The sequence below is a fragment of the Beta vulgaris genome, chromosome 1 (assembly GCF_026745355.1).
Source record: "Beta vulgaris subsp. vulgaris cultivar EL10 chromosome 1, EL10.2, whole genome shotgun sequence".
In the NCBI taxonomy this organism is placed as follows: domain Eukaryota; kingdom Viridiplantae; phylum Streptophyta; class Magnoliopsida; order Caryophyllales; family Amaranthaceae; genus Beta; species Beta vulgaris.
The window spans coordinates 52,411,910-52,439,402 of NC_079202.1; the positions used below are offsets into that span (position 1 = coordinate 52,411,910).

The following is a 27,493-nucleotide window of genomic DNA, read 5'->3' on the forward strand; positions in this document are numbered from 1 at the left end:
TGCTCCCCCAAATAAAGGACCTTGTTTTTCTATCCATTTCCTCGCAAACACTTCGCGGGATCTTGGCAGATTGCATAGAGTAATTTCCTAATGCAGAAAGAGTTGATTTGGCCAACGTGATCCGTCCTGCTAAAGAAAGGTACTTAGTTTTCCACCCCTCCAAGCGTCTATCAAGTTTCTCACATAGATGGCTAATTTCCTAATTTCTAATTTCCAATATGTTTACAAACTAGGCTAAGGAGTGGTATTTATTTATTACCATCAAGTTACTATTTATTTCATAAATAAGCTTCGGTGTGGTTATTATTAAACTTGAATTACTATTATCATTAATCTAATGGCCACTATATATTATAATACTTATGAACTAAATATAAAGTCATTTTTACAAACTAGAGTGTTCCTAGTATTCAATTATAAAATTCAGATTATATGAACTAGGAGTTAATTAATTTAACATAACATTTTTAAGTAATCCTCAACATAATTATTAACCCAACTAGTTAAAGGTTCAATCTAAACCAAGTGATTTAATTAAATCCAACAAAACAAACCAGTTAACCCCAATATAACGAAGCAACAAGATTAACTTAGGTGACTTAACTAAGTAAACCAGATTCTAAACCCAAAATTATGTTTAACTTAAAAAATTAAACTAACATGACTTAACAAAGTCCTAAATCAGCTTGAGTTTAACTCCATTTGCCCATCAATTATTAAGTAGCTCAACTAACATTATAAAAATCAGATTTGAGTCCAATTAGTATACATGAAACAATTAAATTAAGTTGGTTTAACTAATGGAAATCAGTTTTTAGGCCCAACTTAGACTAATTATCAATAGGTAATAATTGGGCTTGCATTAGTAATACTTGAAATCAGGTTTTAGAGGGAAAATAAAAAGAGGTGTTATATCTGCTCACTTGGAGCAGGGACAAAACAACACAGGGCAGGAGCCTTCGGCGAGCTCCGACGAGCGGTACATGCGACAGCATGGGAGGTTGGCGGCGGAAACCAACCAGCGTAGGCCGTCGGTCTTCGGAGCTCTGGCAGTGGCAAGGAGGCAGGAGCAGCAATGAGCTTGGCCCAAGCAGGGGAGTTAGCGAAAGAAAGAGGAGAGAGAGAGAGCAGCGACGGGAAGTAGGTGCGGTGTAGGTCGCTGGCGAGTGGCGAGAGTGACTGATGGTTAGAGATCTGGCTGCACCAATGTGGTGCACTGGTGGTGGTGGCATGGTTACACCGAGAGATGGACGGTGGTGCTCGAGATAGAAAAAAAAAGAGAGGAAATTACTACTACATAAATGACCTATTGCAACCCCTAAAAACCGTTGCAATAAAGCAAAAAGCCGTTGCAATAGAGATATTGCAACGGTCCAACAACCGTTGCTGTTGGTGCCGTTGCATTAGACTATTGTAACGGTTTTTTGGCCTATTGCAACGGCTACAACACAGCCGTTGCAATAGGTGTAAATAATCGTTGCAACAGCTATGAAACCTATTGCAACGCCTCTATTATTATGCAACGCCATAGAATAGCTATTGCAACGCTCCTACTACTCATATTGTGTCCCATTTTGGCGTCTATTGCAACACCTCCAAATATATTGCAACGCCATCGCATAACTATTGCAACGCTCTATAACAAATATCAATACTCATATTGACATATATTGCAACGCCTCCATAGCAAATGCAACTCCAATTTCATAATATTAGTAGAAAATTAACATATATAAAATTATATATTCATAAATTAATTTTGAAATTTTATACCTAGAAGAAAAACTCATGCATAGAATATTCATGCTCCCATAGGCAAATTATCAAAAAGATTATTACAAGTCTATCAACTAATAAACTAAACAAAATTCATGGTTTTTCAATTCTTTGAAGAAACTTTTACATATAAAATGCTCATTTGTTTATGCGTGTAACTACTCTCAATCTCTCATCATTCATCAACTCTTCCTTCATATATGTTCGAAAAAGTGAGTCCAAGTTGCGGCAGTGAGGGCAGCAAGCAGCACCGTAAAGAGAATAAAGTTGGGTTTGCGAAATTTTCAACAATTGCGTGAATTCGAGGTAACCCACGAGCTTCTTCGAGTAGTAATTGATTCTTGTTGTCCAGTATAATGGATTCTTCGTGGCCCCTATTTCCTGTTATCACCATCAAACATATTTTCCATGTAATTAACACGGTTAAACATATTAATCAGGATTTTAAGAAAAACTAGTGAAACAAGATCTGAATCCAGAATCTAATACAAGTTTGATTTACATCTCGTTAACCAAGTACTCTCGAAAAAAAAACATATAAAAAAAGAACTGAATTTGGCACTAAATGAAAGATTAATTGAGCATGAAGAACATGATGCTTATCAGAATATTCGATGGATTATAAGACCACAAAACTATTTTAATACCATCAGCATTCAAATGGATGGCTCCTGGAAGCAAAATGCAAAGGACAACAAATGGAAATCATCTATATAACATGGATACAAAATGAAGACCATAATAGTTTCAAAGCTCACAAATTAAAATCTTTGTTATTTCGCTTATTCAAACAGAAGCATATGCAGTTCTTCAAGCAATCAAAGACAAAATTATAGGATCAAGAGATCAGCAAGCTATTCACAAGATAGTTAGCTATTCACACTGATAGTCAAGAGTTGATTGACAGACTTCGGAACCAAAGTTCAGCAACAACAAAGATAAAGTCTGTTATTGAGGATACAAAATGAAGACCATAATAGTCTGTTTAAGTTGTATCAAAGTGCCAAGAAAAGAAGTGAATCTAGCCCATAACCTAGCTGTTAGAGTAAGGTTAGAATGCGCAGGAGTCATAGTGTATTTTTTTAGTTGTTGTCCTTTTACCTTAATTTGACCTCTGTAAAGAAAAAAGTACTTCATATATAACACAAAACAAAAACATAAAAATGCAAGCATACCATGAAGAAGGGAATGCAATTTTCCATGATAATTGCACCAAAATGAGCAGAACAAGCATAATAACACACTTATAATTATACCTAAAATGCACTAAATTCATTTGTTCCAAAAGAAGTTTTTTATATATTAAACATGCAATTAACATATAAGCACTCATCCCCTAAAAAACATATAAGCACTCAAAACTCAGAAAAGAAATAGTATGATCACTTGAAGCGAATATCATCAAGAAAACCAAAATCAAGAGAAATTTCAACAAAAGTTCACAGATGAAAACAATAAACATTGTGCAAAAAACCATTTATAGAAACAAAAATGTGCTAATAACCTAATATCAAGTGACATTCAGCATCAAACCAGAATTCCATGAATTGCCAGGATTTATAGAAACTGGAAATCGTAAACTATGAATGAAATGAAACCCAAGAATCATAAATGGAAATGATCAAGAATCATAAATCAAGAAACAAATAACTTGTAAAATAATACTAATAACAGAAAAATAAATTGAACAGGACAAGAACAACAACATTGCACGAAAGAAAATGAACATGAGAGGGACAAAGAACCCACCACTGAACCACTGCCGTGCAACCAATTAGCACGAGCCCAGCCAGCCGCGGCAGGCAACCGACGCAGTGCAGGGCTTTCCAGTCCGATTCTCCACACAACTAAACACCACGGTAGCAACACAAGGCCGAAGCCCAGTCGACCAGCTCCATCCCCCGCAATTTTCAGGCACAATTTCGTCGGACATCAGCCACAGGCGACCGCAGATCGAAGTTGGCGTATCCACCCAGCCATGTTTGGGGCTAAAATTCATCTTAATTATGTAACAATTACACAATTTCAGTCTAAATTTTAATATGCAAACTTAGGGTTTCTGTAATTTGGGTAAAACTAATTGAATTCCTTAACAAATGAAATCAATACGTTAGAGGAGAGGGACAAGGAACGGGAGCACCGAGATGGTTCCGGCGAGGTAGTATCGTAGGAGGGGGAGAAAGAGAGTGACGAGGCAAAGAGAGAGGGGTGATTGGGTGGTGAAACAAGGGTTTAGATTTCATGGGTATAAGTTATTGTAATCTCACGCAAGAAGGGAAAAAGGGAATTAAGTATGATATTCCATTTCATACCCTTATGGCCTTATGTAATGCATACAACTAGTAGAGTACCCTATTGTCCTATTGCAACATTTTATTTAGAAACCGTTGCATAGCTTGAAAGGTCGTTGCAATTGACACTCTATTGCAACAACTCATTAGGACTGTTGCAGAAAAACGTTGCAGTATAGTTAACCGTTGCATTATGCGTTGCATTATAGTTAACCGTTGCATTATACCGTTGCATTTGCTTCAAAATGTAAAAGCTTGAGTTTTTGTTATGATTTTGGGAATGAGTTTCAGCTCAAATCAATGGGGTCTTTATAGCTGAAGTTAGGGGGGAAAAATGGAGGTGGAAAGATGATGAGTGGTGGTTCACATAGGGGAGGTTAGAGTAGGGAACAAAGAGGGGAGTAGATGGAAGAATAGGAGGTGGTCGGTTCGACCGTGGGTTTTCTTAGGGGGTTTCCTCCTTTTTTTTAATTTATTTTAATTTTTCTTGTTGAAGTTGTGACAAGTTTTTGTTGCATAAAGTTGTTAGACCCATTCCTTAACGATTTTTGTTAGTTTTGATAATCTTACTTCCTACGACAAAACTTATTAATAATTTAGTTCATTTAAAAGCTCAAAATAATTCGTAATTAGACTTTCTTAACTAAAACAATTATTAAGTGAACAATTTAACTTTCTTAATTATGTTATTAAATATGTTTAAAATTTTGGGATATTACATGTAGATCTACACATAATGTGAAATAAGCACAAATTGATGAGCCAATCTACATAATAGTTCCATCAAGCGTTATTTGTCCTGTCATCAAAGTTGACCAACATAGTAGAGCATATTTAGTATTCCCTCTGTCCCACAATGATCTGAACACTTGTTGGAACATGTAATTTAAGGTTGTGATAAGTTATAGTGTAGTTATCAAATATTATTTTATTAAAAAATTAGATATGATAGAAGTTAGTGGGGGTATTTTTATTAGAAAAGAGAGAAAGTTTGAGTAACTTTCTATTAATGAATATAGAGTGTGGACAAAAATAGCGTAAACCAAATAATATAGTGATAGTGGTACCATGCAAAAAAGAGAAGTGTTCAAACTAATTTGGGATAAACGTAAAAGGGAAGTGTTCAGACTATTATGAGATGTAGGGAGTAGATAGACCAATTGAGTGATACTCAGATCTACAAGGAAGGGGTGGTGAGATGCATGCCTACTAGTGGCAATGATGGTGGAGATAATGGTGCGCGTCGCAGCGTTGCGTGCTGGTGGAGAGAGACTGGAAAAGAAAGGGTGTTTGTGGGTGAGAAAGTTGAGAAGGGTGGTGGATAGATTAAAGGGATGGTGGTGCTGGTGGAGAGTCGTCAGCGGTAAAGGGGTGTTGTGCGGTGGTTGCTGCTGGAGAGAGGAAATAGATAAGGGGAGGCGTAAGATCAATTCAGAGTGAGTTATTTGGGTTTTGACAGAAAGGAGAGAGCAAGAGATTAAAAAGAACGTGAAGGAGTTTAACATATAAAAGAGTAAAACTACAATATATGTTTTTAAAAACGGATCGAACTGCCTCCTCGATCTGAGCACCAAATCCATCGAGCCCAACTTTTAGGGATCCATGGATCTAAGCTAGGTCCAAGATCAATTGTCATCCCTATCCCCATGTCAATTAATGAAACTCATTGATTTCTTCTATGTGTCACCAAGTGATGGTTTGGGGCAAGAAAAGATATTCTATTTTTCCTTGATGGTGTATTCTTTAAGAGACAGTTTTGTCGGCTAAGAACTAAGAAGTAGCTCTCTATTTTCACTCATTGGAGAGCCCTCTCATGAAACTCAATAATGATAACAATAATAATAAGGTCTAAGTTTTAAAATAAAGAATCATGGTTGATTAGGTCCAACTAATGCTAATAAATTATTAGGTTTGTTTTAGGTAAAATTAATGCATCATACAGATATTAAAGAGGTCCAGAAGGATCAAATATGATGCTCTCATTATAATTTTGAGATTCACTAATAAACAGACTTATCACAACTCACCAAAATAAATCTGAAATGAATTCTATTGATAGTTAATATCTTCACAAAGACCACAACCATATATAAAGCATGGTTTCATAACTAAGACTATTAATAAGTGATATGTTTAATTAGAAGTGTCAAAAGAGGTTCACAAATAGGTTCTAGGTATATCCACGACGAACCAGGTCAGGCCCGGACAAGTCAGGATTCTGACAGTCAGTGTCCCAAGTCGTAATTGGTCATGTTTAGTTCAACTGTGTTAATCACATTTGAATCATGGGATTGTCGGATGCCGGATAGGTTTGAGCGTTCCATTTACATGTCGATCCATTTACGGGTATGATCACACACACAAAAGTACACACGAAAATTTTTGAAGCTTGTGTACCACAAAGGTACACACACACACACGCACGCACGCACGCACGCACGCACGCACGCACGCACGCACACACGCACGCACGGACGCACGCACGCACGCACACGCACACACACGCGCGCGCGCACACGCACACACACACACACACACACACACACACATATATATATATATATAAAATAAAACCAAATGTATATATACATATATATACAATAACAATACATACGAAAACTATATAAATTACATAAAATAAATCTAACTAAATAACGATACATATGAAAATGAACGGGAAAAAAATCTAACTAAAAAAATAAATTACAGAAAACAAACGAAAATTACAAAAAAAAAACTAAAGAAAAGAAAAAAAATATATAAATTAAAGATTCGACTAAATTTTCGTCTAAAATATAAAACGAAAAAAACCTTTCTAGATTCGACTAAATTTTCGTCTTCGATTCGACGTTCGTTTCGTCCTCGATTCGTCTTCGTCTTCGACTCGTGTAGACAACGACGTTTGTGAAGACTCGTGCAGACAACGGCGGTGTCGTAGGGTTGAGAGAGAGGAGGGAAGCTGAGGGGATTTGGCTTGAGTTGTGTGAGGAGAGAGGGGGGCGTCGTGGAGTGAAAGAGAGCGGAGAGGATTAGGGTTGAGTTGGGTGAGGAGAGAGGGCAGAGAATTAGGGTTGAGTGAGTTGAGTGAGAAGAGAGGGGAGAGGATTATGGTGAAAGTAAATGGGCCAAGCGTTGAGTGAGTTGAGTGAGGTGGGTTTCCGGTTTTTTTTATAAAAAAAGTAAGAAAATCTGATGCGGTCCTTAAGAACCGCATCAGATTTTACAAGAGGACCGCATCAGATTTTCTTCCCGACTTTCCTTCCTCTTTTTTAAATTGATTTTCTGATGTGGTTTTGTAAAAACCGCATCTATTACTAAGTGACAAATAGGGTTTTTTCCACTAGTATAGTCAACTCTTATTTCGACTAATCAACTGCATAAAACCAATATAATGAGTAAAGGAGTAGAACGACTCTTCATATGTTCTAATATTATGTATTATAACCAACGACAATAATAATGAGTAGACGATCAATTCCAAGCTTTGTATAAATAATTTATTATTATAAGCATTATGATTGATATATAAGTTTGTAAATAGCTACGATGATAATGATAATAATACAAATAATAACAGTAACAATAACAATGCTAACAATATCAATAGTAGTATCAAACAATTTCATCAATATAATTTAACAATTTTAGTAGTACATTGGTATCTCTATTATATATGTCAAGAGAGGTTAACACCAACAAAATAGAAAAAGAAAAGGTGAAGCTAATTGATAAGTCATATTTATATATAATTTTTAGGTGAATTTCGGTTGCATTTTAGAGCATTTAGTTTCATATTTAAGTTCATTGTTGCATTATATTCTTAAGTTATGTTTTTTTACTCCTATTTGATATGTTTTCTTGTTTTTGATGAATTTCAGGGATTGAGGACGTATTTGGAGCATGATTAGCTAAAATTAAGAATTAGTAGTATTTGGAAAGAAGCTACAATACATAAGGATTGTATGAATATGTCATAATACGAGTTTGAGCGAAAACAAAGCAGAAAATCATTGGCTACAAGCCTACAACGGCCCAGGCGATTTCAACAGGCCGAGAGCCCGGACAATATACAGAGAACAGGTCTGACACTTTCTCAAGTGGGGACCTCCTTTTTTATGCAAAGGTGGCAGTAACTTTTAATTGCTCCTAAAGTGCTTGGGCTGGGGGGGGGTCCTGATTACCCCGACAAGTGTCATGGCTCGGGCTGGCGCTTTATTGCTCGGACCAAACAAGTTTTGTACTACACTTCTCTTTAAGTAATTACATTAGTTTTATAATGACATATTCTTTTCCCAACTAGTGATATAAATTTGACAATGAAATACAAAGATACTAGAAAATCAAAGTTGTACATTGAAACTTGAATGTCAAATTGGATCAACTATTTGAGAATTTATGGAGTATTGGATTAAAGTAAAATAACATTAAGACATTGTCTCTTATGTCAACTTGTTACCTGGCTCTTTCCAACCATCAATGTAGTACATCTTGTCATTTCACAACCTATATAATTTGTGATACTTGAACATTTACGATTAAAATAATTTAAGAATTGATGACATTGAAAAATCTAATAGACTAGATTGGATATTTGATCTACAAGGAGATTTGTTTGTGAAATAAAGTCTTAAAATCATATTCTATTGATCTTTACTCCTCTCTAAATTGTTACTTACCTTATCGACGATCATTTCATTAGCTAGTTGCATTGTTAACTATTGTCAACCACTTATATCAACTTATATTAAGGCACACTACCTGAATTTTAAATGAATTAACGGAAAAATAATACTATCAAGAATTTTTCAATTCATTAACAGAAAACAATACTATCAAGAATTCTTCTTTTTTTTTTAAGGAGAAACAAACTAGGACTGGCTCCTCGGATAGGACCAACCTACAACATTATTACGGATACAGGTAAAAAAAACAGCAAATTAGAAGAAGAAAACAAATATAAAAGCAAAAGGGCATCATGAACCCTATGAGCCATAAAATTCGCCGCTTAATTAGCTTCCCAGACTGCTTGAAACTTCTTCAGCTTCTCTGCCGTATCCACAATTAAAGAGTTACAATAAATTTTCCAACAATAATGTCGAATATAATTGATAACAACCAACCCTTCAACAATAAGAATATCAATACTAAGAAAACGAGTTGCTCTAACACCTTCCCGAATTCCCAAGCTTCCGCCTTAAGGATAGAGCAATTCAAAGATAAAGTCATTGCACCCACAAGACACAGTTCACCCAAATGACTTAGAACAGTGAAACCACACGACACTTATTAATCAGCTTGGAACCATCAAAATTAAGCCTCAACCACATATTGGAAGGAGGAGTCCAAGCATTATTAATTTGACAAACACTAGGCTTCTTCCCATTAGCAAAAAACCCGACACAAACATCCTTACCAGCACAGGAACATAAATAATTCTTCTAATGACAGAAAAGTATTGCCATGTTGTATAATTGAAAATGATAAATCACCTTACTTCTCTAATCGTACAATCCTCTTCCCGACGAGCCCCATTTCTCCTCGGTCCACAGAGACAAAAATCGGACTGGTACCAACAGTTCATTACAGAAGAATATTCCATATGTTTTCTAATACTTGTAATCTACCTCTTTCGTTTCAAAATAGTTGCACTGTTTGCTTTTTTACGTTTGCCAATAAGCTTTTTTAAACATTAATATCTCTAATTGCGTATAAGTAAAAATTATAAAAAGTTGACATTTGAAATTCTCGTATTAAGACAAATTTAACAAAATCTCAATTGACTATGTTTTTTCTTATATAATGGTGAGAGAAAACTTGTTAGAGTTGCTTGATAAATAGTGACCAAATACCAAATGATGCAACTATTTTAATACGCAGGAAGTACATTATAACTTAAATTCTCAAACCTTCCTTTCAACTAGATTCAAACTACCTACATTAACTCATCTCTTCACCTTATCTAATCTCTTTATGAAACCACGTGCTCAACCTACACTATACAACAATTGAAAAAAGAAAGATTGAACAACAACAACAACAAAGAAGAAAAGGAGATTCTCAACCCATCCAATAAAAACACTTCTTTCTCTATTCCCCCAAAAGAAGTCAAAGTAGAAAAAAAAACACCACCAAAAACAAACAAACTCTCCTAAAGAAAAAAAAAAAAAACACCCACAAATCTCCCCCACCACACACACACTCCCTTTCTTTTACCAATGTCAGACTCACCCTTATTTTGTCAGTCTCCAAAAACACCACCAAACACAAAATTTACCCCCTTTGATAATTTGACCTCCTTCCAAAATCCAAACACTCCCTTATTCCGCCAATGGATCCCAAAAAAATTGAAGATGACCCAGATCCATTTTTCCTCCACCATCATTTCCACCACCACCCATCTTTCAATCTCCACCGTCCAACACCAATCATCAACTCTGATTTCCACCATTCAATTTCATCTCCACCATCTTCACCTGAAACCCTAACCCGACCCATTTCCCCTAAAATAAACCCGGACCCACATATATCCTCTCAATTCTACACCTTCAACAGTGAATCTCACTCTCTAATGATTTCTTGCCTTTTAGATAATCGGGTCGCATCTCCGGGTGAGATCCGATCCGTTACACCCATTGAAGTTTTAAAATCATGGAGGTCTGTTTGGAAAGATAGAAATGAAGATACAGCTTATTTAACGGCGTGGAAACGTATACAAGATAAACTTAATGCTCATGTTGATGGTAACGGTAACCGTTTTCTTTGTTTTAAGAATAATTCTAATCAATTTGTTTCTCATGTTAGTCAATGGCAAGATATTGTTATGTCATCACATAGTGATACTGATTTCAAACATTTAGGGGTTAGAGAAACTGTTGAAAAAATTAAGCAACTTTGGACTGTTGGGGCTAAATTTTATGGGATTCCCGAGAGTTTTATTAGGGTTTGTATTGCTTCTTGTGTTGTTTGTTCAGGTGTTTCTGAAGGTGGTGGGGTTGTTGGGGGTGGTGGGTTTAGTGGGGGGAGGCCCAAAAGGAGGCGGTTCGAGTATACGGAGTCTTTTGATGTGCCTGCTAAAGAGGTGCCTAATAAGTTGCAACAGCTTGCTAAGAAGCATAAGGTGGTGCTTTGTATTAGGCAGAAGTATATTAGGTATAAGCCGTTTATGGCGGAGGTGAAGGATTATGCTTGTCATAGGGCGGGGGAGCCTGCGTCGAGTAAGAAATCCAAGGTGTTGAAGAGGGAGCCGTATGCATCGAAGAGGTGTGGGTGTGGGTTTAGGATTAGGGCTATTGTGCCGATTGCGAATTATAATGACAAGGATAAGACGTTTGTGTATCAAGAGGAAGGGATGGCGGTTTTTAAGTTGTATGCTGTGCATACAGGGCATGAGCCAGGTCCGTTGGATGGGAATGCCAGGATTATGCATCGGGTTGTTGGGCATAAAGGGGTGTTTTTAAATGATCAAGAGACGGAGTATGGGGTGAATGAGGAGTTGGAGACTGATTCTTTTATGGGTAGGGATGAAGGGGATTTTTGTCATTCGGTGTTGCAGCAGGTTCAGGAGCTGAAATCGGAAGCTGGTTTGTTGGAAAGTCGGATATCTAAGCTCCCTCAGGAGTTTTTGGAATCGGTTTCTCAAGAGTTGTATCATATTGTTAATAAGGTTAGGGCATTAGGTTATGAAACTTCAAAGTCAGTTGGATTGGACTCTGATAAGCAGAATTCTGATGTTCTGCTCGTTGGTGATGGTGATCTGCCTCATTGGAATGATCCTCATGATGACAGGCTGTATGGGGATGGTAAAGATACTGATTTGATCGAGGAAGATGACGACAGTTTCGGAAGGACATTAGGGGATGTTGTACCATGGGATCAAATTAGGACGGATTGTAGTAGTGACAAAGATTTGATTGTAGAGAGTTGTAAATCAGACAAGTGGCTACACAGTAGTGAGTTTGATGAGAAGAGTATTCTCAGTTGTGATGATTCGAAGCTAACTAAGCCCTTGAGGCATGACTCTTTAGATGAGGATGTAGGTCTTGTTGGTCTACAGGTAGAGAGTTTCTATCCGGAGAATCCGAAATGGTATGATTCCCCTTGTGGCTTGGACTCCAGTACAGATTGCGGGGATAATGAATTCCACCACGGAGAGATCATTTAGCGATCCTATCTCTTGAGGTGAATCTTTCCCTCGCATTTCAGCTTCAAATTTTTTTTTTTTGAAAGATTGCCGTTCTGTAGAACTTTTGGGTGGGTTGTAATTTATGTATACAGAAGGATAAAATCAGACCCCTTGACTTTGATTTTAGGTGCCTTTCTTCATTGTAGTATTGTAAATTATGACAGGTGGGATTTGCTGCACATACCTTGTTCTGTTACTGTTGACCTTGCTTGTAATTCTTTGGGACGTTTAGCTCAATTGGTATTGCACATGATTGATTCTTGTTCGGTTTTGTTCAATTAGTTATATTGTGTCAAGTTAGTAATACTTGGTAAATAGCTCGCTCTATCTACGGCAAGTTACATGAATTTCTTCCTTGTCTCTTAATTATGATGATTAAAAGTATGGATAAAATTTGTTGCATTTGATGTTTTTTGGAGCAACAGTTCTGAGTCTTGCTGAAGACATTTTGTTGCATCTGATGTGTTCTGGTGCAACAGTTTGTGGTTGCATTTACTGAAAATTGTGGAACTTAGATGAATTTTATGTCCAATGGTCTGTATTGTGGAAGCAGCCTTCCACTAGTGTAGTCGTGTTTCCATGTTGGTATGTCTTTCGAGCTGGACTGCTGGGTGAAAAATCACTGGGCCGTGATAAGAACTGCTGGGCACACATGCACAGGTAATATGAGCCAGCAGGGTCAATTTGTAACTAAATTATTGGAAAATGCTGAAGGCGGGCTGTGCCTGGAACTAGTCCTTGGGGATGGCCAACACAACGTGACTGATATTGCTGCGCTGCTCAGAGGCTACGACATGCTGGTTTGTTATAACGGATTGCAATTTTTAGTGCCAGGTAGCCTTTCCTCCGTATCTTGCATTATGAGTGTATGGTTTGCCATTATGTGTTTCTTGGTATGAATTAATCGATACTATCTTTCTATGAGGAGATTTATGTATGATCTTTAACATGCTTTCAATCTTAATGGATGTCTCTTGATTTTCCGGGATCGAAATCACAAGGTTTTATAGACTTGGAAGTCTGCACGGTTGAACCCTGTATAGCATATTAATGCATGATCGGCAACGTATATGCTAATTAGTAATCCACATCGCACGATTAAGTAACGATATGCCGTCTTGCATATGATGGTAATAAACGGTCTACGTGTTGATTTAGTACTTCCATTAACGATCTACGAGTTGATCTATACTTTTCAGCTAATTAACCAGTAGTTGAGTATACCAAATAAGATTGTAATCCAAACTTGGTTGTTGGGACAAATTCGTTCAACAATTTTTTTTTGGGTGGAGTAAACTTATACTTACTTCCTCCGTTTCGTTTTAAATGTAACAAAGGAGTATTTTTTGTGAGATAAAATATTCCATTGTTGCATTTAAAAGGAAGCGAGAAAGTATTAAAGATTGTTGATTTATTGCATCTGATATTCTGATGTATTATATTGTATGAAATTTTGTATCTGCTGCCAGAGACAGAGTGAGTGATCATAATTCTGGATGAAGTCTTGGATTAGTGTGGTCTATGGAAGCTTCCTATGTCTATTTTTTTTAACGGTCCCACGACCCACACTCCCACTATGAGCTAGTTGATTAAAGTAGTTGACAGACACTTCTAAATTTGTCTCTTCCATTATGTATATAACTTTGTGACCAGACCAAATCACCAGGACCAAATGGTGTTAAAACTTTTGTTGGACTGGAAATTTGTTGTCTTACTCTTGATGATGATAACGTGATATATACTTTGTTTCACAATATTTTCGAATTTTATGATTGCTAATTCATATCTTTCACCGTTAATATATCTAATTAAATTAGTAATTAGTAAAATTTATAAAAAAAAAAGGCAATATATGGAAAGTATATATTGAATTTAATTCAACATTTTAGTTGATATCATTCTTTTTTTTTACGTAGCATAAAAAAGTTATAGTAAAAGTTGATAAGGAATAGTGCAAAAGGCAAATAGTTACAAACACGAATGAATAGTTATTTTTAGTTTAATGTAAAGTATATATAAAATTTGCTAAATTTTTTTTGCTTGGTTATAGTTTTCACAAAAAATATTATGTATGTTTAACTTTCTACTACTATTAGGTAGATAAGAATACCAAACAAGTTGGGGGAATAAGGGTCTGTTTTTCCCAACTTATTTTCAGTTCAGTTCAGTTGCAATCGGTTTAGTTCAGTCCAATCATTTAATTTTCTAATAATAAAACAATGATAATTATTATTATCATTATTATTACTATAAATATTACTATTACTATTATAAATATTAATATCATGATTACAATTATTATTACAATAATTATATTATTATTATTACTCCTATTACTATTGCTTTTAATATTAATAATAATATTTTAATATTGTTAATTATTATTTTGCTAATACTTTTTTCTATATGTTTCGACTAATTATATTGAAATGATAATTCAAGCCTAAGAAGTACACATTTCAATAATATTTGTCATTGTTCAAATTACAAACTTTTTAATAAATGACAACACTAATACTATTAATAATAACAACAATAATACTTGTCATTTTTGAAATGAAAAAAATACATGTTTTAATAGTTGAAATTGGAGGGAGCAAACTATTAACTTGGTTGGGGATGAAGGAACTATGATGCCGTTCGAAAAAAAGAGGAAGCGAGATAATATTTAATTCAAAAAATAGGTTGTGGTGAAACGCCCCTTTAGTTTTTATAGGTTGTGGTGAAACACCCTTTTAGTTTTTATAGGTTGTGGTGAAATAAAAGCTAAACCCTAGTGGCAAAGATTCAAAGAATGGTCCACAATCCAAAAGTTATAAGTATTTAATTTAGCTTTAGCATTGCAAGTATGTAGTTTGTCTTTTTTTAAAAAAATTGAAAATTGTTAAAAATAATGTACACAATTTATTAAATTTGTAGCATTTTTTTTAAGTGTTGGGTGATAAAGTATATTCTATATTTCGATATTCTAGTTTTTTCGACAAGTTATTAGTTTATCTGTTTATTACGGACTACTTCATCTATCTCACAATAATTTATTATTATTTAATAAATAAATTAAAATAATTTATTAATATTTTATTTGATGACTTGTTATTATTAATAAATCATTATTATGAATTTATTATTAATTAAATAATATGTTTATTATGGACTACTCCATCTATCTCACAATAATTTATTATTATTATTATTATTTAATAATTCATTATTATTTTATTTAATAACTTATTATTATTGATAAATCATTATTATGAATTTATTATTAATAAATAATATCATAATATATTATTATCAGTACTTTTAGTTATAATTTAATTCAGTTCAGTTGTAATCAATTCGGTTCAGTTGATTTATGCCAAAGAGAACATGTCGTAAAAGGAAAATCCAATATTGCTACAAATGTCATTTAATTATTCGATCTTGTTTATTTATATTCATATTGAATTTATGAGAATATCATGCCGCTTAAGGGAAAATGACATGAGGCATGTATGGCGAAAATAGTGGTTAGCTATAAGCTTTTAACTTTCAAATGTGAGTTTTGGATAAAAACCTAGCCTCCCCTCTCCTTTTCTCTCTCTAAAACCCTAGCTTCCCTTACCCTTTTTTCATCAATTAGGGGGCTGCCATGGATGTTTTCATCCATGGTAAGCCCCTTTTTCCCTTTTATTTTCAGTTTTTAGTTCATTTTCTTGTTTTGTTCAATAAATTAGTATCTCTTTATGAGATTTTCTCAAACCCTTTTATGGGGTTTTTTAGTTTCTGTTTTGGAAATCTCCTTCTCCCCTATGGGAGTTGTGAGTATGGTTCTTTTGTTTTTAGGTATGAGAAATTATTCTCATTGGTTGAAGTTCGAGATTCAACCTGAAGAATTAGGGTTTCACAACTTCTGTAAAATTATGGAAGACTATTGGAGTACGTTCATCCCAAAATTTCCGCATCTGCAGATCGTATGCCGAACCAGAGCGAACTCACAGATTGCATTGCTTCAGATGAAGATTTTTATTAAGGCAAAATTAAGTCAAATCTGCGATGTTTATATTTCTAGGGTGATATGTATTTCTATTAGAATTTTATGTTTTTCAGAAATGACTTGTAAGTGCCGTTTGGCGAAATATTAATGAAATCCCTTTTCTTTCTTTCAAAAAAAACTTTCAAATGTGAGTTTTAACTGGAGAGATAGTTTGTTAGTTTTTTACTAGCTATCTAAAGGTAAAAGTGTTCGATTATAATAGTGTTGTAAAATTTTAATGTGTAAATGATAAGCAAAAATGATAGCTTTTATCAAAAGTTACTCAAAAGCTAATAATTTTACCTTTTAGCAAAAGTTGCTCAAAAGCTAAAAGTTACTTGAAAATTACCTCCAAAAGCTACTTCGTCGAACACTAAGGGCGTGTTCAACAATAGTTTTTGAGGTAAACTTGGGCTATGTTCAGTTCACCTGAAATTTTCTAATCTGAACTTATCTGATCTGATCTGATCTGATCTGAACTTATTTTTTCTGATCTGATCTGATCTGAACTTATTTTTTCTGATCTGATCTGATCTGATCTGAACTTATTTTTCAACAAGATCTTATCTTTTATAAAATATATTATTACTATTATATTATTACTTTGTAAATCATTATTATGCAATACATTATAAGATCTTCTTTATAGTGTTACTATTATTATCATTTTATTTCTATTACAACTTTTATACAACTTTTATTATTAATAATAATTATTATTATTATCATTATTATAAGAACAACAATAATATTATAATCATAATTATTATTATTACTAAAAATAATTATATAACTCAAGTCATTATTTTATAACAACACTTTTACAATGTTTCACACTTTCCCTTAAAAAAAAGTTTCACACTTGAGAAGTCGGCAAACTGAACTCTTTTTTTTCCATATAAAATAGAACAAGATATACAAACAACTATGACTTGAGCAAAAAATAAATAAATATCGTGCAACTTCAAATAGCTAGAGAGATTTGGAATTCGGTAAGAAGAGGTATACCGAATCTAAATTTATAATTTGTATGTCACACTTAGCTTATTTTGAAATGTAATCCGAAATTAGTAGTTTCTTGTCATGAATTTGAGATATCATATTTTATATATTTCTTATTTTTGCGTCAATCTTATGTTCTTAACATGTGGCTTTTAATTTTCTATTATTTAATAACAACAAAATAACTTAATATAATAATAGCAATGACATTTATAATGGTAACAACAAGATTAATAATAATTACCAATATTAATAATTAATAAGTACAACAACAACAACAATTAATTCTTTTAAACAAATGTACTAGTAAATAATAATACCCCTTTGTATTTTTTTATCTTTGTCACTTAGAATCTTGACACTATTCACAATTAGAGATAATCTTTTAGATTTTTCTTAATATATAAGAAAAAATATAGTCATGTGGGGTCTTGTTTGATTCGTCTCAATGAGTACTTTATTAATATTCAATTATTATAATTTTTATTAATATGTAGTGAAAGATATTTAATAATAATAAGTTTTTAAATATAAGCATGATATGATCTGAACTGATCTGATCTGATCTGATCTGGTCTGATCTGATCTGATCTGATCTGATCTGAACTTATTTTTTCTGATCTGAACTTATTTTTTCTGATCTGAACTTATTTTTTCTGATCTGATCTGATCTGATCTGATCTGATTAGATCTGAAATAAGCAAAAATAAGGTGAACTGAACATAGCCTTAGGGCCTGTTCTCCCCAGCTTATTTTCAGTTCAGTTCAGTTCTAATAAGTTCAGTTCAGTTCAGTTCAGCTCCAATAAGTTCAGTTCAGTTCAGTTCAGCTCCAATAAGTTCAGTTCAGTTCAGTTCAGTTCAGTTCAGTTCAGCTCTATTCTTTTATAACCATTTTGTTAAATATTATTATTATTATGTTGATATAATTTATTTTACTAATTACTATTATTATTATTATTATTATTATTTAAATATATATCATTACTATTAAGTATTATTATTATTATTATTATTATTATTGTTTCTATATATTTTTTTTATTGTAGCTTTACTAATTATTATTACTATTATTATTAGGAGGAACATGGTTTAGGTCAAAGCACAAATAAACCCACTTTTTTTAGCCCATAAACCAATCAAATCGCGTCAAGACGGTTTATTGTATAATTTTCGCGGTCCAACGCAATCATTATTTTTATTACTAAATATTTTTAAGTTATTAAATATAATTATTAAAATAGTAATATTAATTTACTTCTTAGATATTATTGTTATTATATATCATCGTCAAGTATTAATATATTAATACAAATAATATAAAATAATTATTATTAATTATCATTACTATCATTAATTATTATTATTATTAATTTATGATTATTAATATTATTTATTTATAACTATCATTTAAAAATATTCAAAATACAACTATTATTATTATTCATTATTATTACTTATCATTATAATTATTATTTAATATTCATATTATTATTGTTTAAAATATTATTTATATATTTATTACATTCAATTTATTTCAATGTAATATAATTCAATTCAATTCAATTCAGTTCAGTTCAGTTCAGTTCAGTTCAGTTCAGTTCAGTTCAGTTCAGTTCAGTTCAGCTCTGATAAGTTCAGTTCAGTTCAGTTCAGCTCCGATAAGTTCAGTTCAGTTCAGTTCAGCTTTGATAAGTTCAGTTCAGTTCAGTTCAGTTCAGCTGTTTGATCAAGTCAAAACTCTAATAATATTTTGAGGTAAGCTCCTATTCATCATACATGTTCAATAATAAATTTGAAATTAATATTACTCATATTATATTTATATCTATTTCGAGATAAAATCTTCTAATTTTCATATTTAATGCTCCTTAAAAAAAATTATACGTATAAAATAACAGGTCCTTTATCCCCTTACTTTTTTAAAATACTTATATAGTTAAAAATTCATCATGGTATAATAACTTGCTAATTAATGCACTACTACTAAATACTAATGTTAAATGAATTTAAATGAGATAATTATCACCCTACACACATTTGAATTTTAAATTTACACTAAAATCCAATAGTTTTCCCTCCCTATATTTCCTAGACCCCCAAATAAACGTAATTCAAGGAAAGTATAACGGAAACCTCTGCAATCTTCCCTCATCTCTCTCGCTCTCTTAATCTGTATTCTGTCCTTTGCATTAGTAGCTTAACACCACTAAAATTTCTACTTTATTGAAAATTTTAGGGTTTCATCTAAAACCCTAATTTTGCTACAAATTCTCAATCCAATTTCCTTTGGCGGGGAATAACTGTTCAAATTTTCAAGAATTTTTCCATTGTCGCGTAAATTCCTTGATCATCTTATAAGAATTCTCATTTCTTGAAAATTTCCATTTTTTTTTTCATTTCATAGTTTTGATCATCGTATTTGAATTTAACTAGTGATTTCAGTTTTCATTTTCTTAGAGTTTTCTTCTTCGCATAATTTGATCATTAGATATTTAATCTAAAGGTATTTTTCAATTTTTCAATTTTTTTTTTCAGACCGAGAAATTTGGGGGAGAATTCAAGTATTCAACAATGGATATTCGGCAAAGTAATGTGTTTCTTAGAATGGAAACTACTTGCGAGTCTCTTCTATGTGAATTGAAGGTTATCATTTCTTTGATTGTTTTCTTTTTTATTTATTTTTCCGTAGTTCTTTGGTATACTGTAGCTGCATGCATGTCCATTACTTGTCTTTATATATATATAATAATGCTAATGCTTGATTAAAGTGTAATTAGGGTTTTCTTGCCTGGATTAATTTTCAAAAAATTCTCTTAATGACCTGTTCCATCATTTATTAAATCGAGGAGTTGCATACTAAATCTTGTACCACATTTATTCACACAATCACTATTCATACTATTCGACTTGGATGAACCATCTATCAGACCCATTTATATGACTAATGTATAGTGGCCATTTGATTTAACATAAAAAGTTGTATATCTATACTTGTTTCCTATGTATTTGCACACGTTACGTCCAAAAAGTAAAGTAAGTTTCTTTATTGTGTGGGAAGTAGAACTTTTTATGAAGTGTAATTTTCTATATCTTAGTAAACTTAGCAATTCCACATTATTCCACTTACTAGAAATTTCTACTTTTCATGTTCTTTGATGACAACCAAATAAATACTTACTTAAAAGTAGGGGTATGCAATATGGTACATCGTACACGTGATCTTGTAGTATAGTTAAAAATCACCTTGAATTTCACAAAATGTCACTCAATCTGATAAAGGGCACTCACAAAAGTAAAATCATATCCTATAAAAAGTTGCTCGAATTTAGTAATTAATTTGTCATACACAAGATTTACCAAATCCATGTTAATAGTTATAGTTTTTTTCAAAATTGTATTCCAAATAGGGCTTAAGTAGTACTATGTTATTCGAATGTATAAGGGTTCTTGGATTTGCTTTTACTTCTTGGATATGTTTTGTCATTGCAATAAATTAACCTACAATAAAGTTGATAACTCCTGAAACCCATCTAAGAACTCAGTCCAGCTTTTATAGTATGTGATTGTTTCAGTTGTTTCTATAGTTATATTAAATGTCTTAAAAACCTATCTTACGAGATGGGTATTCTTAGCTGCTCTTTCAATTTATTATTTTGCTATGAATGGTGAATGTTCATCAGAAGTTGCAAAGTGAGGTGATTCTGAATACAGAAATAAGCACAAACTTGTCTCTGCAATCACCTTCTTTGTTGATCTTTCTATTGTTGACTTCCTTATAAATTAGGAAATATGGGACGAAGTGGGTGAATCTGAGAGTGGAAGGGACACCATGCTTTTGGAAATTGAGCAAGAGTGTCTGGAAATCTACACGAGAAAGGTTGATCAAGCTTACCAAATTCGGGCTCAGTTACGGCAGGCAATTGCTGATGCTGAGGCAGAGCTTGCCCATATTTTCTCATCACTGGGTGAGAGACCAATGAATATAAGGCAGGTTAGAATCAATTTTCATCAGTAGTGAATTAAGTGCTAGATATCTTAATCATTTTACAACTTTTTACTAATGTTTTTTTTTTTGTTTTCAGCCTGATCAAAAAGTTATTGGCTTGAAGGAAGAATTGAATATGATCATTCCTTCTCTAGAGGAAATGAGGAAGAAAAGGAGTGAAAGAAAGAAGCAATTTGTTGAAGTTCTTGATCAAATTTGTGACATCTCAAGTGAGATTTACGGGTCTGCAGAAAATTCTCTTAGCCAGAGGACTGTGGATGAGAATGATTTGAGTCTGAGGAGACTAGACGAGCTGCATTCTCAGCTTCTTGCACTGCAGAAAGAGAAGGTTCACTCTCTTGCTTTTTTTTGACGTTGTTGGAGATTTTACATGGAAAGATAAGAAACAAGAAAACAAAGTTTGTCTATCTGCCAGTGCAAATAACCTCAAGTTAACTAGTCCCATAGCTTTAAGTTACCTTAGAAGTATATCACAACTTTAATGATGAAATTGTTGAATATGCACTCGAAATAGTGTCAAGTGTGATATGCAATCAAATATTTTTCTCCCCTCAATTTCTTTGTGTGAATATGTTAATTAGGACCATAGTGAACCGGGCAGCTCTTGGCCTTTGATTAGTTTGTCTCAGATTTGTAATTGTTGGATTAAATATACATGTAAATGTTGAGAGCGAAGTTATTAATATGCATGTAAATGTTGGACTTAAGAATCTTTAACTTGGCCTTTTCCTTGCATATACATCTATATATTCAACGTTTTTTCTTCACTTGGCATATTGTAAAGTAGCTGTGCTATTTATTCAGTCAACCAACAAGTTTCAATTTTGATGTCTTAGCAGAGTGATCGTCTGAAGCAGGTGCTGGACAACTTGAATACATTGAGTTCCTTGTGCACGGTGCTTGGCATAGATTTCAAGGACCAGATTCAGAACATACATCTCACTCTTGATGGTTCTAACGGGACCAAAAACATTAGTGACGACGCAATGGAAAGGTTATCTATTGCCATACAAAATTTGAGAGAAAGCAAGATAGAGAGGCTCCAAAAGGTCAACATTTGATACAAATTCTTTTTGTTATATGACCTTATATTTTTTTAGGCCACTACTAAAATGCACCGGTTTGCCAGCTTCAAGATCTTGCAAGCATGATGCTGGAACTATGGAACTTGATGGATACTCCTCAAGATGAACAGCGTACGTTTCACAATGTGACTTCCAAGATAGCTGCTTCAGAACCTGAGATTACTGAACCCAACTGTCTATCATTGCATTTCATCAGCTATGTATGTTATTACATGTAAAGCTGTTTTATACTATTATCATGAATGTCTATAGTGAGTCATATTATTGAATATTTGCATTATCGTTAGGTTGAGGCTGAAGTGATGAGACTTGATAATTTGAAATCGAGCAAAATGAAGGAACTAATACTAAAAAAAAAGTCTGAACTGGAAGAGATCTGCCGGCAAACACATATGACCATAGAAGCACAGAGTCTGAACTGCTTTGCTGTTGAAGCTATAGAATCTGGTAATAATTTGAACTTTAAGGTATGATGTTTTTACTTTCAGTTGGTTCTAAGTTATCGATTCTGGAGTGCTACAGGGGCCCTTGACCTATCTTATATGCTAGAGCAAATTGAGCTTCAAATCTCAATGGCTAAGGAAGAAGCTTTTAGCAGGAAGGATGTACTCGAAAGAGTTGAGAAATGGAAGGCTGCTTGTGATGAAGAATGCTGGCTCGAGGAATACAACAGGGTGAGTGTATGTGTATGACTTTGGCCATGCTTCTCATTTCTTTCCACATCTTGGTTAACGTGTATTTGTCACGCCTCTGGCATCTCAGGATGAATGTCGTTATTATGGTGGAAGAGGCGGACATCTCAGTTTAAAGCGTGCTGAAAAGGCTCGTATACTAGTCAGCAAAATTCCAGGTACCCAATCTACTTCAACTCTTTTTTAGCTACCCAATGTCCTACTCTCCTTCAAGCTCGTTTGATGGTTTTTGAGCGTCACAAACTTGGACTTGGCCGCATCCGTAAAAGATAACTGTTGAAATTGAATATTGAGTTCTTATATAATCTGAATTACTGTGATTTCTTAAGGAATGGGTGCCACAAGATTTAGGAACCTTCTGAGATATTTACTTTGAATTGTGTTTGGAACAGCAATGGTGGAGTCCTTGACTTCAAAAATCCAGGCATGGGAGAAAGAAAGAGGAGCAGCGTTCTTTTATGATGGGGTAAGAAATTAGCTTCATCTATATGAACTTTGATTTTTGGATTCAGGACGATCTTACAGTGATTGGTTTTCCTGATTATGATCCTTAATTATCTGATACAGGTCAGTCTACTGTCTCTGCTTGAGGACTACAGCATCTTGAGGGAAGAGAAGGAGAAAGAGCGTCAGAGGCAACGAGTATCCCTTCTCCCACGAAAATATTTCAAGATTTAGATTTTCGTAGCATTAGTAACTTACCATGAACTAACATTTCTTACTTCAGGACCAAAAGAAACTTCAGGGAAGACTTTTAGCAGAGCAGGAGGCTCTTTTCGGGTCAAAACCAAGCCCAACAAAAACCACTAAGAAGGCTCCTAGACATTCACTTAGTGGAGCAGGTGCTGTTAGCAGGAGATATTCTCTCAGTGGCTCAATGTTGCAAAGACAACATTTGAAACCTGAAAGAAGTGCTCTTCATTCACATCCTATCAATAAATTATCCCAACTCCAAGATGGAGGTATATATATACTTCTATGTTTCCCTTATGCTATGTTCGGTTGGATGGATAATATTTGTATTATGAAATTAGTTTTCCTCTATTTTTGGCTCTTCACTAGAAAAGTTAGAGAGAAGGAAAAATGAAAATGGTTGGGAGAAGAGCGGGAAGGTAAAAAAAAATGTTTTCCCTCCTTAGAACAAGCCAAACAACGAAACAAACTTTCCTCCCAACCAAACACTCTCTAGTTTGTGCTTATAATCAGTTCTCATTCAATGCAGGCAAGAGAAACAATACAACTACTGGTCAATTACAAAAGAAGCAGGCCAAAGTTACAAATCCAAGAGATTTCGGATCACCAAAGAAACGCAAGCCTTTTACTGTCATTCGAGATGCAGTTTCTGCCACACCTGTGCACCTGAAAAATACACCAGAAAAACAGAATATGACACCTTCAACAACACTTTCTGCTGGAAACACACCAACCAAGTTAAAGTCTGATGAGAAAGTCAGCACTCCGAAGTCATTCACCCAAGTCATTCACCCAAGTCCAGTGAAAGTTAGCCCATCTACGCTACCCAGGTCTGCTTCTCCTTACACTCCGGTTTCTGTTAGATTCGAAGAAGTAGCAACTGATGGAAACATTGAGTATTCCTTTGAAGAAATAAGAGCTGGCTATGTCCTGCCTCAGAGGACATTTAAGTCTGCATTGCAATTTCAAGAAGCTTGAACGCCAATTCTAATTGTAGTTGATTAGCAAATGACTAATTCTTCTAATATGTTAGAAAGTTTCTGAGTAGCATGGTCTGGTCAATGTTTTTTTTTTTTTTCTCAGTTACAGATAGATATTACAAATGTACAGGATATCATCTTTTTATTATAATCCTTTGCCACCCATTTGCCATTTTTAAGGTTGCAGAAGTCATTCACCCAAGTACAATTTGTTAGTGCATAGCCAGGCACACCGGTCGGGAGTCGGGACGTCAAGTCAATACAAGGATATTTATGAATGTGAGATTAATATACTGGCGTTTTTTGGTAGGCGGTTATAAATGATGATAATGGAAATCAATTTTATTGTAGTTTTGTAAGAGAAATTTATGTCGATGTTCATGATAATGAAAATACCACCCATTGTTTTTCTTCATTTGTTTGCATTATCATGTGTTATTACTTTAAATTTGTGAGATTGAATGGGAATGAAAAATGGTTAAGAAAATCACGTATTGGATGAGATTCAATTACTATTTTAGAGATTTTAGAAAGATAATATACGAGTCATTGATTTTTTATTCAACGGTTGATATTGCTCAAACTCTACCTTGTAGAGTTATTTTATAACTCTAGAGGATCCAAACACGGTACTTGATATATGAAGGAGGTTTGTGTTCAGGCAATCACGGATAAATCTGTTAAATGTTTTGAGTATAACTATATATTTTACGAAGTATTGAAATTTATTGTAACTTAAATTTATCTTTAATTTATGATTTTCAATCGTAAGTCAAACAAAACTAGGAGTGATCATCAATCCAAACAACTACTAATATACAGTGTTGGAATTGGATGGTCAAACTGGATTTACAATTGTAAATCCCTCGTCAATATTTCAAATAAATCAAACTCCTTGCGAATTTGGTATGATGTTCATCATAAGCTTTGTCCAGATCCTTCAAACATAGGACATATTTGACAAAATTAGCGGTTCTAGTAGCTATTAGCAGTTGTGGTAGATGTAGCTGTTTAGGGTAGCTGCTAGCTGTCTACTAGTAGTTGTAAGTGATCAGCAATTAAATTAGTGGAACTACAAGTATTTGACGAAAGTAGCTGTTAAAATTATAAATGATAATAAATGACATTTATTCTAATATGAAATGAACTACAACAATTTCGTTCAATAGTTAAAATCAAGATTTATTTTTTCAAAGAAGTTACACAAAAAGGAGTATACGACTTTTTAGCTGCTCAATAAAATGTATAAATCTAAGAAAATATTCAACCATCGAGAAATTTATATAACCAATTTTACTAAAATACTTGTAAAATATCTTATCTTCAAAATAAATATTTAAATTACATCTCTGCTATTGTATAATAAACATTGGATTGCCATAAAATAAAACAATTAATAAACATTAAAAGGAAAAAGAAATAAAAAATGTTGGTTTATAATTCTACATTAAGCTATTTTATACTGTTTATTCGCTAGACCGTCCGCTACCTCTAAATCAAAAACGTTACTTGCAGTAACGTTCCACAACCGCTACTCGTAATCTACTCTAACTGTTACTTGCTACTACAACCACTAGCAACCTTACTACAACCACCACTACCTTACTCTAACTGCTACTCGTAATCTACTCTAACTATTACTCGCTACTACATACCTTACCAAACACTCATAATTTTCTTAAGTAGCGTTTTAATCTTGTCAAACCGCTAACCACTACCTTAAACGCTAGTGCCAAACAGGACCATAAACGGTAGACCCCCTTTTTTTTTTTTTTACCATTTTCAACTTATAGTTACTCATCTTTATACATGCTATTATCTAATATAGTTATCCTTTTTTTCATAATATAGTCACCCTTTATTATACTAAATTACCATGTAAAATTAACCATTTCTAGCATATAGTTACTCCTTTATAGATACTATTTTCTAACTTTAGCAACCTATTTTTTTTCATGTAGTCATTTATTTAACCTATAAATACTTTTTTTTTATATGTATATATTTTACTGTTTTATAACTGTTAGATTTGGTAAAACTCCCTTTATTGGAGTGATTCCATTGATCACAACATATAGGTTACAACCTAAAGATAATCCTAATAATATTAGAAAAACCTAACTAGAGTACAAACTATATCCAAATATAAGATATAATCCTAGCATATTTTATCTTCTATCAATAATATAGTGACCTTGTTTTTCATATAGTCAGTTTTTTCCACATGCTAGCATTATGTCCACAGTAATCAATATGAATCGGATCCATTTAAGTTTTTTTTTTTGCGAATTTTCCATGAAAGAAAGGAGTAACCACATATTGGCATTTACCAAAATTAAGAATTCAATGGCAGGGGCATTTAAGGAATTTTCCCAAATCTCAGGGGTACCTAGTGAATATTGAAAAATGCAAGGGTATCAGGTAAATATTAAGAAACCTCAAGGATACCTGGTAAAAAAAACCGTATTCGAATTCTAATATATGATTATCGTAAGAGAAATTACTTCGAAATCTTTTTGGCCATCGATAACAAAAATGGTAATAGTAACATACTTGCACAAGAAAACTCTTGAATATTACAATGAGATTATAAAAGATTATGTTTCTAAAATAGAGAGATCATCTGGAAGAAGACAACATTACATCATTTTATATTATACAGAACAATATAAAAATCACAAAGATTAGATGATATTATTAGCATAAATAAACAAGCTGCCAGATTTTATTATTATATTATTAACATAAACAAATTAGAGCATTTTAGCG

General features: G+C 33.4%; 2 protein-coding genes across 3 annotated transcripts; both read left to right on the plus strand.

The window, feature by feature from the left end:
* The first annotated feature begins 10,056 nt into the window (after positions 1 to 10,056).
* LOC104905418 (hypothetical protein) lies at positions 10,057 to 12,527 on the plus strand. Its single transcript, XM_019252178.3, has one exon. It carries the CDS (start codon positions 10,396 to 10,398, stop codon positions 12,226 to 12,228), a length of 1,833 nt encoding a protein of 610 aa, XP_019107723.1. The 5' UTR covers positions 10,057 to 10,395; the 3' UTR covers positions 12,229 to 12,527.
* Positions 12,528 to 19,353: 6,826 nt separating this feature from the next.
* Positions 19,354 to 24,896, plus strand: LOC104905417 (65-kDa microtubule-associated protein 3). Of its 2 annotated transcripts, XM_010693964.4 has the most exons (13): positions 19,354 to 19,602; positions 19,804 to 19,911; positions 21,053 to 21,259; positions 21,351 to 21,602; positions 22,114 to 22,323; positions 22,404 to 22,559; positions 22,647 to 22,806; positions 22,882 to 23,033; positions 23,122 to 23,209; positions 23,444 to 23,517; positions 23,619 to 23,693; positions 23,779 to 24,013; positions 24,274 to 24,896. In XM_010693964.4, the coding sequence occupies exons 2-13, from the start codon at positions 19,840 to 19,842 to the stop codon at positions 24,720 to 24,722; spliced, it is 2,130 nt and encodes a 709-aa protein (XP_010692266.1). In that variant the 5' UTR covers positions 19,354 to 19,602; positions 19,804 to 19,839; the 3' UTR covers positions 24,723 to 24,896. The 2 variants fall into 2 exon arrangements, with proteins under 2 accessions (XP_010692266.1, XP_048496833.1); XM_048640876.2 differs by having other exon boundaries at positions 19,354 to 19,911.
* Positions 24,897 to 27,493: the final 2,597 nt, after the last annotated feature.